Source organism: Elgaria multicarinata, chromosome 6, assembly GCF_023053635.1.
Source record: "Elgaria multicarinata webbii isolate HBS135686 ecotype San Diego chromosome 6, rElgMul1.1.pri, whole genome shotgun sequence".
Classification (NCBI taxonomy): Eukaryota; Metazoa; Chordata; class Lepidosauria; order Squamata; family Anguidae; genus Elgaria; species Elgaria multicarinata.
This window is the reverse complement of record NC_086176.1, coordinates 28,909,152-28,926,749: the sequence shown is the minus strand read 5'-3', so window position 1 is coordinate 28,926,749 and position 17,598 is coordinate 28,909,152. Positions and strand designations below refer to the sequence as shown.

General features: G+C 41.7%; 1 protein-coding gene across 1 annotated transcript in view; it reads right to left on the bottom strand.

Annotated features, from left to right (window-relative positions):
* The window catches only part of LOC134400400 (atrial natriuretic peptide receptor 2-like), a 45,334-nt gene extending 28,576 nt beyond the window's left edge, over positions 1-16,758 (bottom strand). Inside the window, exons 1-7 of the mRNA XM_063128731.1 lie at positions 16,635-16,758; positions 13,190-13,322; positions 11,088-11,211; positions 7,221-7,325; positions 5,484-5,586; positions 3,342-3,487; positions 2,143-2,219 (exon numbers count right to left, since the gene is read on the bottom strand). Coding sequence (XP_062984801.1) covers positions 2,143-2,219; positions 3,342-3,487; positions 5,484-5,586; positions 7,221-7,325; positions 11,088-11,211; positions 13,190-13,322; positions 16,635-16,758 — 812 coding nt within the window. The remainder of the gene's footprint in view (positions 1-2,142; positions 2,220-3,341; positions 3,488-5,483; positions 5,587-7,220; positions 7,326-11,087; positions 11,212-13,189; positions 13,323-16,634) is intronic.
* Between the last annotated feature and the right edge of the window lie 840 nt (positions 16,759-17,598).

The following is a 17,598-nucleotide window of genomic DNA, read 5'->3' as shown; positions in this document are numbered from 1 at the left end:
ATGTTTTCTACTTGCAGCAGACAGGCTATGGATGAACTGATCCACCACAGAGAAGCGCAGAAATAATTTATGTAATTGCAGAGCCTTCCTGCAACTTTTGAAAAGTCGGCTTGTATGCACAGTTCTGAATTATTTTGATGTTATGCTTTTAATATACTAAAGTTATACACTAAATCAGTGTTTATTTTATCATATGCATCTGGGTTATCCTCCCATACACACCTTTTCTTCCCTGATTCAATAAAAGGCAGCATCTTATATACATGAAGATGAAACACTTGTATAATTTATTCCCATTTATGAGCCCATTAGCTTTGCAAATATTTTGAAGAAACAAAACAAAACTTATCTTCCTAATTTCTTTTCTGTTTCATCTTTCCCCCCCTTACTGTGCAGCTCTGGTCTTTCGACGTTTTCCCCCCTATTGGATTTGCATATTTATTTTTATCTTTCCATATATTTTAATTAATGAAGCTATAATCTCTTTTGCCTGCTTATCCTTTGGATGCTTAATTTATGCCTATCAATTTGGGGTGTTCTCTTCTACTAGATCCAAGCTGACTGCAGCACTTAAATATTTTTGTCTGATCTTGTTAGCTGTCGGTAAAACACATTTGTTAGCCTGGTGTCTTTTTTGCAGGGCAGCAATGGATCATATTGAGCTCCATGAAAAACAACACCACATCCACACTCTGCAATAATAAAATGTAATGAAATCTGCTCCAAGACCACAAGTGATGGTAGTATAATAAAAATCTTGCATGAGATATTCACATTGGAAATGATATATTATGTTGAAAGGTGATACATTTTCTCTGTCATTTTAAAGAAGCAGGATGGCAGTTATAAAGCTGGATGCAGGGGACTTTCCAGAGGGCAGCCGCTTATACCACATCTGGTTTAGTGCTAGAGCACCTGCTGAAATTCCCTGCTGAAAGTTGCAGGATCAGGTGAACCACCAAAGCAGTCAAAGGCACATAAGTTCATGAAAGATAACCACGCACAATAGGGTTACATTTTACACGCACTATGTTGTCCCAGTGAGGTCAGTGAGATTAATGAAAGGTTCTCAACATTATATAGAAAACTGAGCATAGATGTAATCAGATATAGAGCTCTGATCAGCAATTAAAATAAATTAATTAGGGGTTATATATCTAATAGTGTCCTAGTGCTAGCGCTAACGACATTGCAATAGCATTAATAACATTGCACTACTGTAAACCAACCCTTGCACAAAATAACTGGTGCTTGGTAGTGCAATGGGAAATAGTAGTAATTTGCCAATGCAATTTGGCAGCATGGTAGCAAAAAGGAGGGGGGGGGGGTGCCGCTGTGCTGTCAAATTTCAGCAGCAAATTGCCACTTTTCCCCATTGCACTAACAAGCACCAGTTATTTTGTGCAACGGTTGCTTTACACTAGTGCAATGTTATTAATGCTATTGCAAAGCACTAATCATGTTGCATAAGCAATGGTTTATGCTAGCATAACATCATTAGTGTTGGGACACTGCTGGGTACTACCCTATATTTTCAGCAAAGGGCTAGCAGTACCGGTTCTGCCCACTCAACCCTCACTAGTATGAGTGACAACAGAGGATTTGGTAGAACTTTTCTGTAATGGTGCGCCTTATCTCCACACTCTCATTTGCGTATTCCTTTGTTCATAAATGGGAGTGAGCACCACAGAGGAAGATGTCTCTGCCAAAACCTCTCTTGCTGTTCACAATCAGGATTGGGGGTGGGTTAAAAAATTCTTTTGCTGTGGCCTTTGTCTCAATTTGATAGAAACCAAGGCCTCATCTACACCAAGCAGGATATTACACTATGAAAGCGGTATATAAAAGGCAGGAGCCACACTACTGCTTTACAGTGGTATTGAAGTGCACTGACAACTGCTGCGGCCCATTGACACATACCATATACTGCTTTCATACCACTATATCCTGCTTGGTGTGGCTCCTGCCTTTTATATACCGCTTTCATACTGCAATATCCTGCTTGGTGTAGATGAGGCCCAAGTGTAATAATCAGGATGAGATCCTTTGGGATAAGGCACAGTGCTGGGGACTAGATGAGAAGCCCCTGGCACAGTGGCTTGTCCCTAATTGGCTTAATAATGACAACAGGTTCATACTTACACACCTTGTACGATGTAACTGATGTCTATAATCCAGCTTTCATCCCAGAACATTTTTTGCTTTTGGTACTGGAACCACTAAAAGAAACAACAGGCCAAATTCATAACTGGCTAAATTCCTAGGGAGTATTCCACTGACTTAAGCAATATTAAAACCTGGAAGACGCTGGATGGCACCCAGGTAAATGCATGCAGTGTGGTTTTTAGCCATGCAGTGTGGCTTATTTTTCTTGAACAAGCCACCTTGAGAAATCATGGTTTGTTGTTGGGTTGTTCAGGGTGGTTAACAAACTATCCTGTGGAAAATGTCCTGGGTTCAGACAACATACAAACTCACAGTTCAACCAACAACCCATGGTTGAACAAACAATCCACAGTTAAACAAACAACCCACGGTTCAACAACAACCCACACTCAATGACTGAGTGTGAGTAGCATGTGGTGTGAACCCACTCATTGTGTCAGAGATTGAGTGGGTTGGAGGGAGAGAGAAAGAGAAGTTGAAGAGTGGAGGTGCGCTCGCGCACACGCGCACACACACACACACACACACACACACACACCAAAACACATTCCACCTTGCCCATGAAATCTCAAGGGACTTTTTAACTAATTGTTATTGTAGTCCTGACATGTTGGTTATGTTCACAAGACCATCACACCACAGAAAACAACTTGAGGTGCTTTACAGCAGCATCACTGTGTTGGGGGTGGGAAGAAATGGTTATGTGAACTGAGTCTCTGAGTCACATTTTCTTCCATCCCATTGTATTTCTTTAGAAGCTTTAAGAGATTGATATTGAAATCTCAGTTATTGACTACCATCTGGGGGGGGAGCCTGTGATAAAAAAAAATGTAATCGTTGCTGGATCCCACTCCACAAAGCCGCAAGAGTTGTGTTGCAAACACAGTGGAGAAGGAATGGTCCTCAGCTGTCAGATAATCTCTAGGGAGACATACTCTAGAGGTAACTGGCGATTCTGAAAATGCATCTCTGACTATGAGAACAGAGCCAGTTATGGCTGCTTCTCATCTAGGTACACCCAAGGGACAAGCAAAGAGCTAGAACTTCTGTGTGTGCTGTGTTGTATTATAAAACCAACTTTAAATAATAGGACTTGGAAAAGGAAGGGAGAAAGAGGAAAGGGAAGGGAAAGGGAACAGAGTGGGTGGGTGGCAAAAATTCAACTTGACACTTACCATGACTGTCAGAATGAAACCAGCGCACACTAAACATATTGGTAAAGCAATTGCTATCCTGACATCCGTTGTCAATGGACATTCACCACAATCAGCTGGACACGTGGAGCAGCCCTCATCATCTTCACAAATGTCATCCCCACAGACTGAGCACAAAGGAAAAGAGCTATCAACTTTCATAACGTCTGGATGACTGCATTGTATTGTACATAGGGCTGCCTTAAACAATCTGGAAACTTCAGCTGGTCCAAAATAGAGCAGCAAGATGATTAATGGACTGGCCAACATGATCATATTATGCCAGTATTTTTCCAGCTTCTCCAACTGCCAGTCTATTTCTGGGTCTAATTCAAAGTGCTAGTATTAACATTCAAAGCCCTAAATGGCTTTGGGCCAGATTACCTGAAGGATGGTCTCCTCTCATATATACAGTACCAGCCCAGATCCCAAGGCCATCTTCAGCAGACCTTCTCTGGGAGTCCCCACCAAATGAATTAAGGAGAGTGACTACTAAGAAGAGGGTCTTTTCTGTTGTGGCACCCCAGTTGTGGAATGAACTCCCCAGGGAAGCTTTCCTGGTGCCTACGTTGTGGTCTTTTGGCGCCAGGTGAAGACCGTCCTGTTTTCCCAGGCATTTTTGCCTTGCAGTGTCTGTTTTAAATCTGTTACTATATTTAAAATCTTTGCAATGCTGCTAGGTTTAATTTGGTTTTTATCACTCTCGTTTTAAACTCTTTAATTTTTATATTATATCTTATCCCATTGTACTTTATGTGTTATATCTTATTTCATGTTGTGAACTGCCCAAAGAGCTTCAGCTATTGGACGGCATAGAAAGGTAGTACAATAAATAATGACACAAATAAATAATGAAGAGAGAGAATAATAATGCATATCCCTTCTTGGCTGAGCACTGATCAAAAGGGAAGGAGCTCCACATTTTTATGGGCATTCAAGAGGCAGTATCCATCCAAGGCAAGGAGAGGGAGGGGTCAGCACCATGCAGCTGTGTAGCTGCTGACTGACCAGAAATGCCCTCTGAGGGCACCGAATGGATAAGCCTGCAAGACAAATGCTTTTCTAAGGCCACGTAGTGAATACTTCGTGGATGAAATGAGATTTGAATTGGGGATCTCCAGTTCAGCCTTCTCCAACTGTTTCTTTTAAAAATGCATTTTTAATGTGCTTTTATTCTGTTTGTATTCTTTTATTCTATTTGTTCACTGCTCTGAAATTCTTGAATGGGAAGTGGTATATAAATATTGTAAATAAATAAATAAATAAATAAAATACATTTTGTACTCTCCAGATGTTTTTGATTTCAACTGCCATCAGGCCCAGCCAACATGGTGAAGGGTTAAGAGTGATGGGAGTTGTAGTTCAAAACATTTGGAGAGCACCACATTAGAGAAGTCTGCTCTAACTGCAGGTTCACACTCGGCCATTATGCTCCAAATGAACATGCATGTGTGTGCGTGGATAATCCTCTCCACTCACAATGGACCAAAGAACGTGTGTGATGACTGAAAGATTTATTCCAACATTGAAAAGTCTAGTTAGTAAAATAAAGAACATTGATTGCTCTTGCTCTGTGTTTTTCACTCATTAACAAATAAACGGTGGATTCCTGCATTGAGCAGGGGGTTGGACTCAATGGCCTTATAGGCCCTTTCCAACTCTACTATTCTATGATTCTATGAAAAGGAAAATAAGGCTTCTAGGATTGTTTTTTTTAGAAAGGGTTAATCTAAACTAAAAGTAAGTGGTATCAAGTTCAATCATTTGAACACCATAACTGTAGTGCTTCAGGCAAGGCCGTTTCCTCTCAGATAAAGGATATGTCTATATATTTTAGAGAGAGAGATTTTGTAGTACATCCGTTTCGTATCTTCCAACATCCAACATGACTTGTACTGCCTGAAGCCGATGGTTCTGGCATTAGAGATCAACCATGTGACACAATGAATCCTTTTCTTCAATTGTCATTCCTTAACACAAGCAAGGACAAGTAAGCATTTCCAGGCATGAGGAAAATGAGACATTCCTTCTAATGAGTATTTAGAAACCTCTGCCCCTCCTTCATGGCAATAGAACCACACATGCTTCTTCCACTTGCAACTCAAGCCGAGTCTTGTAGCATACCTACTGCAGGGAGCACCATGGTTTGGGCTTCCAAAGCTGCCTGCATTCTCCCAACCCTGATATGGGCAATGAGAGAAGTCATACCCACATGCACCAGGACTACCTACAAGGCAAAAAGGAATAATGTCAGAATCGCCATCCTATCAGATCAGCAAGATCCACCTAGTCTAGAAATGCCATTGGCCAAACAGTTTCTAGGGTAGTCATGTGTCCTCTTTTAAGAGGAGAGGGCTTCGAGAGGAGAGGGCTGCCAGAGGACTGGTCAAATCAGGTTGAAAGATAAAGAACCACCAGAAGGAAGAGATGGGCCTTGAAGCTGCCTATTAACAGCACTTGGACAGCAGACAGATCACCAGGTACTGTATTTCTATTTAAATTATAATAATTATTTCTAAATTTTCACCTAAACATATGAATTAGCATATGCAAATCTTGCCATTTTTTGGCAATTCACAAGTGGCCACCCTAGAGTTTCACAAGCAGGCCATAAAAATGGTAGCCTTCCCACCTGTTGTTTGTCGCCCACATTTGTTACAGAGATATAATGGTCCTCAATCAGTGCATAGAGGTTCCACATGAGCTAATAACCCTGAGTAGACTTATCTTCCATGCATTTGTCTAATCCCCTTTTAAAGTCATCTAGGCTAGGTGGGGGGTGGGGGAACCATCACATCTCTGTGGATGTGAATTCAGTAAGTTAATTGAACATTGTGTGTTAGGTCCAGATTTGGTCCTACTTAGAGTAGACTCACTAAAACATATGAAGCCTACATTTGCCATGATGACTAATTGTTCCATTGATTCCAATGGTCCTACTCTAAGTAGGACTAAATCTGGATCCAACCCAGCGTGAAGAAATATCTGTGAAGACGGAATAAACCTGGATCTAGTTTGTAAGGAAGGCAGCACTTTTCAGCAACATTTTTAACAGCATAAAAAAAAAATGCTTCCCTCCCACTGTTTCCAATTATTGTGAAAGGACTCCAAAGAGTACATTCATTCAGGAAGTATCGCCCACATTATTGTTCAGCTCCCCTACGGCAGCATAATGTATGCCTTATATTTTTGTATCTCACCCAGATCAATGTAAGGCATAGGCACTGTTTTTTTCTCCCATGTCCCTCCATAATGTTAACAGTAAGCTAGGGGTAGCCAACTTCTGGTCTTTCCAATATTTTGGCCTACAACTCCCATGTTTTCGCACTATTGGTTATGTTAGCTGAGGCTGATGTGAGATGTAGGCCAAAATCTCTGAAAGGTGACAAGTTGCCCGGCCTTGTACTTGGCTGATGACATCACTAGCAGTTTCATCTTTACATGTAGTAAATTATCACTTGCCATTGCTTAAAGCTAGGGCAGGCAACCCAGAGCTTTCCAGATGTTGTTGGACTCCAACCCCTATTAGCCCTATCCAGCAAAGCCAGGCATGATGGGAACTGTAGTCCAACAACATCTGGAGAGCCACAAATGGCCAATGACTTAAAAGTCGGCTTCCTAGACGTAAATACCAGCATTTCTTCTTGATGCAGCAAACCTATGAATAGAATAGAATTCCCACTAAAGTCAAGAAGTAAAGAAAAGTCAAAGCCAGTCATCTCCAAAAAGAAACAAGACATTTATACAAATGAAATTAAAGAAAGGGGGTCATACATATGAAAGACAGATCATGCAAGATTTAGCCCAGCAAACTGAAAGACAGTGAAATCAAGTATGTGATGAGGATTAAAACTTCTTTACCTTGGCAGTCCAGTTTGTCTGTGTCATTTTTCCTGCAGTTGACATGGTGTGAGTGAATATTTGGCCGTCATCTGGAATCCATGGTCCACAAATGCCACCTTTTCCCTTTACCAAACAGATTAGAATTAAACAATGTTGGTTTGGTCTCCCATAAGGAGTCTTTTACAGAGTCTTAACATTACACCCCAACTGCAAATGAGCTATGACTAAAAGGAAAAGGAAAAGAATGTATAATCCAACTTTTCATGCAATTCTGGATAACATCGTGAAAACCTAAAATGGATTATATCATGGTGGTAGCGATTCATCCTCTTTTTGGTATATTTGGTTATTCTTGCATGCCAGATGAAATATTTTAAGCATCACTCTTTTCTTAGTTTAACTTCCCATTAATTTCCAGTGATGTGTCTCCCTGTCTTAACCTCAAGGACTCTAGGGTTCAGTGCTCCAGAAAATTTGAGGGTGCAATCCTAGGAATGTTCGCTTCATGATCAGCAACAGACAAAACAGACTGTATTCATTTTGTGAAGTAAGTGTCTACCTGAAGCTCAACTCTGCTGTCAGATATGTTGCTGCAAATTGGCAATAATCCTAATAAAGTTAATGAGGTAATAGAGGATGAACCACACTCCAAAGCGTTGCTCAGCTGTAGAAATGTTCCATTGGCTCAACAGCATCCCCCCTCCCATAATGAATAGTGGTGGTGGGTCCTCTAGAGCTCATTTTTTTAAAAAAGTGCTTGATAACGCAATCCCATCCAGAGAGTCAACGTGGTGTAGTGGTTACAGTGCTGGACTGGGACTCAGGAGAAGCTCATTAGGTGACTTTGGGCCATATACTAACTCTCAGCTTAATCTACCTCATAGGGCTGTTGTGAGGATAAAACCAGGATCACATACACTGCCTTGACCTTCTTGGGCCTTAGCTAGACCTAAGGTTTATCCCAGGATCATCCTGGGGTCATCCCTGCCTGCTCCTGGGATATCCTGTGTGTCATTTACATGAACAGGGATGACCCCGGGACGATCCCGGGATAAACCTTAGGTCTAGCTAAGGCCTGGGAGAAAAAGGAGGGATATAAATGTGACAAACAAACAACAAATGTATCTACTCAAATGAAAGTCCCATTGATTTCAATGGGACTGAATCCCAGGCAAGGAGACATAGAATTGCAACCTAAGAAGGGAATTTTGCCTATAGAATTACTGAAGAGAGGATTCACTGCAGCGTTTCCTTTGATGTCCAACTTGTTCTGGCAGCTACCTCCGTAGCCCCCCTTTTTTAACTTAAGAAAGTCTATTCTGAGTACATATTTTTCAAAGAGTCTCATTTTCTAGCAAGCTGTAACCAAGAAGGATTATACTCACTATATTGTGATAAAATATGCAATATGAAGGTCTTAAGGTTTTAACTTAAAATAATAATAAAAAAGGCTTATTTCTAGCGACTAATTTCAGGCATTCCTGTGGACATTTCCATTCACGATATACCAAAAATATGGATCGCTCCTGCAAGCTAAGGTAAAAAGTAAATAAATGCGGAAAAGACATGGAAAGTATAAATAGCTCTTACTTAGCCAAGCTGAGCTGAGCCCTCACAAGACAAGTGCATTCCATATCACAAAGCCACATTCCTCTTAGCCTTCATATATCATTCCATCTAAGCAGGGAAGCGTAAAATATCTGAACCCAAATGAAACTTTAATAACTGACAGCTAAAACTGGGTCCTTTTGGTCAGCTCACAAATCTTCACCCGTACCGTGAAAGCAGAGAATCAGAAACTTGAGCACCATAAATGACTTATTTCCCTTAATTTCTAAAGAAGACAGCTTAGCATTTATATAGCATATTTCAAGTGTTCAAAGAACCCAGAAATCACACACATGTAATGTAGGCTGGTATTACTGTAATATAAAGTCGGGGTGTGTGTGTGTGTGTGTGTGTAATAGATCTTTAAAGGCAGCACCTGGCGGGAAAGGTGTCTGTGGAAAGGTGAGTTCTGAAGGGAGTATTCTGGCAGTAAAAAGGCCTTTGTGAGTGGAGTTCCTGGAGAAAAAGACCTGACAAAAGAATAAGAGCCACACTATGCAATATGCTAATCATGCAGCAGAAGCTTCTGTTCTCACCTCTTCAGGTGGTGGTGGTGGTGGTGAAATTTTGAGGGGAAATTAATAGGAGAAAGTATAATCAAGAGGTCAGCAACTCCCCCCTCCAGCACCTTTCCTGGTGCCCTATCCATCCCAGTTTTTTTAATGTTACCAACTGTGGTTTCAAAGGAGTTGTTAGTGTGTTGAGGCTCAGACTTCACCTTTGTCTTGTACTCCATCTTTTAGGCTAGTCAAACCTCCCACGGCAGCCATTTTGTTGTGCTGCCCAGGACATGTCCTTAAAATTCCAAATATTTATGGCTCCAAAAAGATTGCCTACCTCTCCCACAACATACTGGTCCCAATCCAAATCAGGACCACACAAAGTCAGGACCAAAACACAGTTACATAAAGATAAAACAAACCACAAGCCTCAACTATATGCTACACAATCAGAGTAATGTGTAGTTTTGTTTTAAGTATGTTATGCAAAAGGTGGTTTGGATCTGAGACCAAAATAAGACCCCATTTGGGTTTTAAATAGGGGGTTTGTTTCATTTGCCCTGTGGAAGAAAAAGTATGATCAAAATACTGAATCTAGGGCTGTGCAGATGAAAGGGTGGGAAAGGCTACATTCCAATGGGCTGCGATCACAAGGCAGGAATTAGGGTTTTACCCCCAACTAGACGGTACTTTCTCACATAAACTCCTATGTGGGGGGGATATAGAACATCGCTGTGGTGGGGCAAGACCTGTCCTCCACCCCTGGCACTAGAAGCCTGACCTTTCTAATGAAGTTCCCAAAAAAGGAAAGCAAGGCCGGATCTACACTACTGCTTTAAAGCACTTTATAACAGTTATAAAGCGCTTTAACTGCTTTAAAGCGCTATAAAACTGTTATAAAGCGCTTTAAAGCAGTAGTGTAGATCCGGCCCAAGTGATCCCCAATGAAGTCCACAGAGATCCATGCAATATACCTTCTCCCATAAAGATGGATGTTTTGCTAATTGCAATTTAATGGCTTCCTAACTTACACAATCGATATAAATGTATGAATAACTGAAAATTTATGTGCCTGTGGCCAGAGTTGGAGACCACTAAAACAAGTTGCATTTTGTGTGTTTTTAAAATCATAGTCTGAATTCAGGTTCATTGACCGTTGCCTGTGGTTGTTTAGTAACCTGCAACAATTATCGTACCTCCTTTATCCCCATTAGATGAAAGGGGCAGGAACAAGTGTCAGTGAGGAAGGGAATGGAGGGAAGGGAAGAAAGACATCCAAAAGAAGGTGGGTCAACAGCACCCACCAACTCCCTTTTGAAATCTGCTACACTCAGCTGAGGCAAAACACAGATCCACCTTATCCTTGTCGTTGTCACGGTTGCCCCTACCATTAGGCATGGTGGGACAGCTGCCTCCGGTGGCAGATACCGGGAGAAGGGGAACAGCGGTGATTTACTGATTTTCTTTGCAGCCCCTAAGCTAGTCTGCTTCCCTTGGGTGCAGTGGAAGACACTGTTCTGTCAACAGTTGAAGTAAAATTCTACTGCCAGTCTGGTTGGTCCCTTGTATGTAGAATGTGTGAGAGTGTGTGTGGGTACTATTTTGTCCTTCACCTCAGGCAGCAAAATGTTTTGGGCCAGCTCTGGCCCTTGCTCTCATCATCCCCCCTCCCCCAGTAGCAATCAGCACAAAGTGTTTCCCAGGTTGTGATGCCTATTAGTTTCCCCAGCTACACAATACCACTATGTCAAAACAACATCTTGCCATCAATACTAACCATGAAGGCCAATGGGCAGGAATGAATGTTTGCATGATGGACACAGCAGTTCTCTCCATTGGCATCCTTCCAATTGGGAGGACATTCCTGTTCCTCACAGAACTTCTTAGCAGCAGCTGCATCACTTTGAAAAACATTATTTCATAGACAAAGGTTACCTTGAAATCCATTTGAACTTCTCGTTTTAAGCAGACATGCAGATATCTTGGTACAGCAAGAAAGAATCGAGAGTACAAATACCCCTAAACAATTTTCTCAGTTTGTGCTATCTTCCCATTTGTAAGAGAGTAGTATCATTTTATCTTTTGACAATTCCAAATAGTGGATGAGAGGGGAGCAGTGTGGGACTTTACTTAGGGGGCTTCATTCTGCACTTCCAAACTTCCCTGAGCACGGGGGTTGATGATGTTCAGTTTTATTCCACTGGGGTGACCATATGAAAAGGAGGACAGGGCTCCTGTATCTTTAACAGTTGCATAGAAAGGGGAATTTCAGCAGGTGTCATTTGTATGCATGCAGCACCTGGTGAAATTCCCTCTTCATCACAACAGTTAAAGCTGCAGGAGCTATACAAGAGTGACCTGATTTAAGAGGGCAGGGCACCTGCAGCTTTAACTGTTGTGTTGGAGAGAATTTCACCAGGTTCTCCATATATAAATCACACCTGCTGAACTTCCCCTTTCAATACAACTGTTAAAGATAAAGCAGCCCTGTCCTCCTTTTCATATGGTCACCCTAACTCCACTCACCCAGTCCGGAAGTATGCTGTGTGACCTGTGAAAAGCGGGGTTGCAGGTATGGTATATCCCGCTGTTCTTGGTTTGTGTGCCCCTGACGGACCAAAGCCAATTTCCTGAAAATTTGAATATTTCCCAAACGTGCTTCTCATTCCGTTTTTATGTAGATCCCCATCTGGGGTCTCTTTCCAGACCATCACTTTTACATGTGTTCACCTATAAACCTGTTCCCATTTCTACATTAATCGACGATTAGATTTTTAAAACAATTTGCAAAAAAATCCTCTTTTAAATATGTATTTAAAGGCATATTTCAAATGTATTTTCTCTCAAAATATGCATCTCCCGCATTTCATTTTCTTTCGGAACCTGAACTTCTAAATGTATTATTCTCTCAAAATATGCATTTCTATACATATTTTAATATGTCGCAGGGGTTTTTCCACTGAGAGCTGCATTGGAACATTCCGGAAGAGTGAAAGCCCATGGATAACTACGTTCCGAGCCACATATTTGTCTGATAGGTTCAGATCAGGTCAATTGGTAACAGACTTTTCAAATATTGAGTTCCTCTAGCATCCCTCCTGGTTCATTTAGCAGGTTGATCCAGCACAAAGCAAATTGCTTGTCATTTGGGGTGTTATCTATTTCCAATGCAAGCAAGGGCATTGCTGGCAGGTGTTCAGACTTCAGCATGGCCCTCCGCCCTATCTTGATTATCAGGCTGGGGGTGGGGTTACAATATAATGAGGCTAAAGAATAAGTTGTAATTAATCAGAGCTAAATGGAGAATTTGAGCAGTTTTCCATATTCACACAAAGAACTGCATAACCAAGAGATTTCATCCCAACCCAAGTTAATAGGCATAGCCTGCAAATGAATGAATGAATCTGTAAATCACAGGCTCTGCCTGGAGGCACCCTATGCAACATTTTCTCCTACCAATATGTGGACAGTGAAGGGAAGAAGCTTTCCCACATCACAGCTGTTAGGCATAGGGGAACTCCAGAAGTGTCTCTGTTGCCTGGGAACCAAGGAGCCCTGACTTAGCAGCCACAAGGGGAGGTAGCATGCTAGCAGACAATATTCACTGAACTATCCTGCCCGTCATCGTGCAAGTCAACGGAGAAAATATATGACCAAAAGAGGGAAGTATTTCTCCAGTTTTAATCCAAAACTGGTCTAAGTATTATATTTTTGGAAAATTTTATTCTAACTTATAATTCACAAATAGCATTGTCATACTACCCAGTCTATTATTTGGGTGGTGGGGTGGTTAAATCTATGACCTCTACTGTTTCATCACTTGGAAAAATCTCCTGAAGCAGGAGCACAAATATCACAACCTTGTATGCCAGTTTTCACCTGTGGGGAAGGATTCCATTTTCCACAGCATAGTGGTAAAAGTAATCAGACGCAAAGAGTGCATAGATTACATCAAAGGACTCCCCACTTATGATCTTTTCTGGGGGCCTCTGGACCCAAGCCATCTCTAGGCCTAGAAATAAAGCAGAGACAAGGGTAAAAAATATGCACAGATCAAACATGGGTCAGCATTTCACAGCCTTTAACCCAAAGACTAAAAAAATAAATAAAAAAATGCAGTACGGGCTGATATTGCCCTAAAAGGATCCTTTGGAGTGATGTTTGGAAGACAGGCCTGCCTTTACAATTGAGGCCAACTGAGGTGGATGCCTCAGGCAGCAGATGCTGAGGGTGGTGGGAAATGGCAGCCAGATAGAGCTGTGGCAAGCTGTTGGAAGACAGAGCTAGGTGTGTTATGTGGCCCCTAGGCTAGCCAGCTGCCCCCAGGTGCAGTAGAAGATGTGGTCCCATTGTTAGTGTTTTGGGCTGGCCCTAGTAGGTGAGCGTAACTGAGAAAGCAATGTCTGTTTGTTTAGTTATCCAAAAGGGGATTTGCACGTTTTCTTATGGATTCCGACATTTGAACAATTGGGTAGGAAAGATTTTATACATGCTGATATGGACTGTTTTCGGAAGGATGATGTCTGATACTGGATTCTCAATCAGCCTTTGGATGTGAAAACTCTTCTAGTAGGGTGACCATATTTGGGAAACCAAAAAAGAGGACACCTAGTGTGTGTGTGGGGAAGCAGCTTTCTGAGTCCTGCAGAAAGTACGTTATTCCCCCGCCACCTTAAAGAACCCGATTGGAGTGGAGGAGGGGAAAGGATTTCATTCTGCACCACCACCATCCACTCCAATTGGGGCCTTTTCTATAATGTCCACGAATGACCCACTTTCCCCTTTAAGACCTCAATTGGAGCTCGGGGTGGGGGAATGATGTGCCTCAAGAAAGCATGTCATTCCCTCCTGCCATGCTAATGGCAGCCTTAAAGGGGAAGGTGTGTCATTCCAGGACATTATTGAAAATTATAGGAAACCCCCCCTGACACCATGGAAAGAACAAAAACCAGGACAAATCCGGGGAAATCCTGACAGTTGGTCACCCTACTTCTAGAATACGTATTCCATGTACAATAACTGGATGTCCTTGCAAGCCTTGTTTTGTTAAGATTGTTGTGGCTATTAGCTTTGCCCCCCCAAAATGACTGACTACAAGGAAAGCGAGCAAGAAAAGAGCTGCTCATCTTTACACAACATGACTTTCTGATTTATAGATAGGACCTTGTGCATTCTGCACTTTTTAAACCATCCAGATTCTGCAAGAAGGTAAGTTGTCTTCTATCCAAGAAAAGCTGATGGGCATGATGACTCAGGCAGAAAAGCAAGGCTACCTTGTCAAGCCTGAATAGGATATTAGAGGGCTGGACCAGGAGAATTCTGAGAGTGGGCGTTTGCCAGGGCGCCATGATCAGAGAATGGTCTACCACCTCAGCAGAGCTACTGTTTTCATTTTGCATGGGTCACTGGATAAGATCATAGGCAGTGTGACAGAGTATAGTTTGCATACGCCAGGTCCACAAGCATTGATATCCTGCCCAGGCTCTTTAAGTGAACCAGAGGAATCGTTGTTCTACAAACAGCTGGAAGTGGTTCCACATGACACTTAATGCACTGCTATTTCCCCAATTAAAATTTGGCAATGCTTGTCCCCCATGGACAAGATCACACAATCTGCTTACTCAAAAATAAGTCCCAAGGATCCTGCTTCTTGCAACTGTCACTTAATTAGTAGCTTCCTCCTTGCATTTAAAATGACTGATTAATTGGTTCCTGTTCAATTGCCATGGCTGTGGTATTACTGAAATAGTCAGGTCCTGTTCTCTCAGGGGACAACTGATCATTATTTATTTTTATGCCTACAATTTTGAAATGATGACATTGTGCTCATAAAATATACAATTCAATAAATCACTTGTTCTGGTCGGAGATGAAGCCAGTAACTAAAGCCCAACCCTCACAAGAATCAGGATTTGACTAATTAAGAGAAATTCAGAGATTGAAGAGAAATTAATTAATTATCCATTTTAAAAAAGGGGCCAGGAGGAAGCTGCTAATTAAAGGGACAGTAGACCTGAAAAGATTCAACAATATTTTGCCAGTGCATACACTGGACAGACTGGTACTGCAATTATGTTTACACACACACACACACACACACACACACACACACACACACACACACACACAGAAAGAGAGAGACAGAGACATATCAGGTATGGGGGAGGGGAAAAGATGGATGGAAGCACAGAAAACACTGGAATGCAGTGGATTGGGAATTATACACTCGGGATCTTCCATAAAACTGAGTGAAGAAAAGCTTCAGCTCTGACTAAATAATTAATGCCAAAGCAACCCAGGCCAAAGGGGCCAACTTTGAGAAACATACCCAAGCACCCCCCAAAATCTTGAAGATACCACTGGACATAATTGCCATCTTGAGACAATTTGGTGGACCTCATATACTTTGCAACAATGAAGTGTTTATCTGCACACCACTTTTTTCTCTGGAAGAAAAGTTCAGCAAGAATGATGCATATTTCCCCCCTCCTGAGATCACAGGAGAAATTTATTCTATTTTCACTTATAAAGGGGAAAAAATAGATTTATGGTTTATTCACTCTTACATCCAAATGACACACAGAGGATCCTGGGAGCAGGCGGGGACGACCCCTCCATTTGCCTGGGATAATCCTTAGGTCTAGCTAAGGCTGGAAAGACAAGTAAATAAGCTCTGTAGAATAGCTTGAACATCTATTACATTCAATACCTAGTCAGACTACAACAGCGTAACTTAATGGAGAATTTAGCAGGCTGGTCCTACACACTTTAGAAGTGTCATTGGAAACCATACATTTCCCCATAAAACATTCAACTTAGCTTTTTGGGGTGAAATAACATAATTCCATCTGGCTAGGTTGCTTTCCATTTTCTAGCTCCACCACACCAGCAATTTATTGCACAATCACCATGCGTGGTATATGGTTTTGCAGCCTGGTACTCACTTGACTTTGCCCCTGTCCTGCACTCATTTTGCCTCTTCCCCTCCATTTTTCGTCCCTTTCTGCTCCTCCTCCCCTGTAAAGCTTTCCCAAGCCAAGGAGCAGTAACAGTCTCAGCCCATGCACCCCCTTCTGCTTTCTACAAATGGCCTCCCTTCCTTGGAGTTTGTTTAATATGATCTTAGGGTAATAAGTTCTTGCATGCAAGCTGGTTACTTTCCTCAGTTTAATTTGCCTTGAAATACATGTTACTGCTGACTCATGTATTTGCAACCAGGTAGATCAGAGATGCATTAGAAATCTTCTTGGTTACTTAAATTTCTTTCCAGTCTACTGCACTGGCAGATGCTTCTGCGTCTTGTGCAAATACAGGATGAACTCACCTCCACAGTCCAGCATATTATACTCATCTGGTTTCTCCAGGGGCCAGCAGTCATAATCGGTGTTATCCAAATCATGCCACCCCGCCACTAAAGCAGCCTGCCACAGAGACACATAGAAAGTCATCGTTCAATAAAACAACGGGCCCTGCTGTTCTAGTTTAAAACAAAAAAACACATGGCACTCTTATATTTGCCATTCTAGAAAATGGATCAGATACCGGAATAGCATTAAGGCACAGGAAAATAAGGCATTGTTACAGAGGCAAGGTTTTGATATGCTAATTCAGCTTGTCTTATTTTCAAAATCCACATGGTTTTTAGGCACAAGCCATGCCTATTTCCTAGTATTGACATAGAAAATGGGGAAGGAATTGTGAAATGAACAGAGGTGAGACTTTATACAGGAGTAGGACACAGAAAACAATGTAATTTTTTTTATTTTTTAAAGAGTTTCTGCTCCTGCTGTTATTTTGGTACTATTTCCCATATTTCTTTATGAAAGCACCAGTCTGAGTGTTTGTTTATTTATTTACTGCATTTTTATCTTGCTTTTTAGATAATCGTTGTCTTCCAAAGTGGCTCACATCAAGAAAAAAAAAGAGACAACCGTACAAACTAAAATGACAAAGCACACAAGGAAAGGGGAGTAGAGGGGAAAGGAAGAAGGAAATCAGTTTTTCAAGGACAGAAGAAGATAGTGATCAATAAGTGGGCATTTAAATATGTATGTTCCTCTGCAGATATTGTGTCAGAGCTGAAGCAACCCATTCTCACATGCCTAGCACCCTCTGACTCAGGGAAGGGGAAGATGTGGTTGATGTTGTTGAATGGCAACTCCCATTATCCCTCACCATTGGCTATGTTGACTAGGCCTGATGGGAGTTGCAGTCCAATAACATCTCTGAGTCCACTCATTCCCCACTGCTGCTCTATGTGGCTTCATCTAATTGGGTTGATGCTGTGC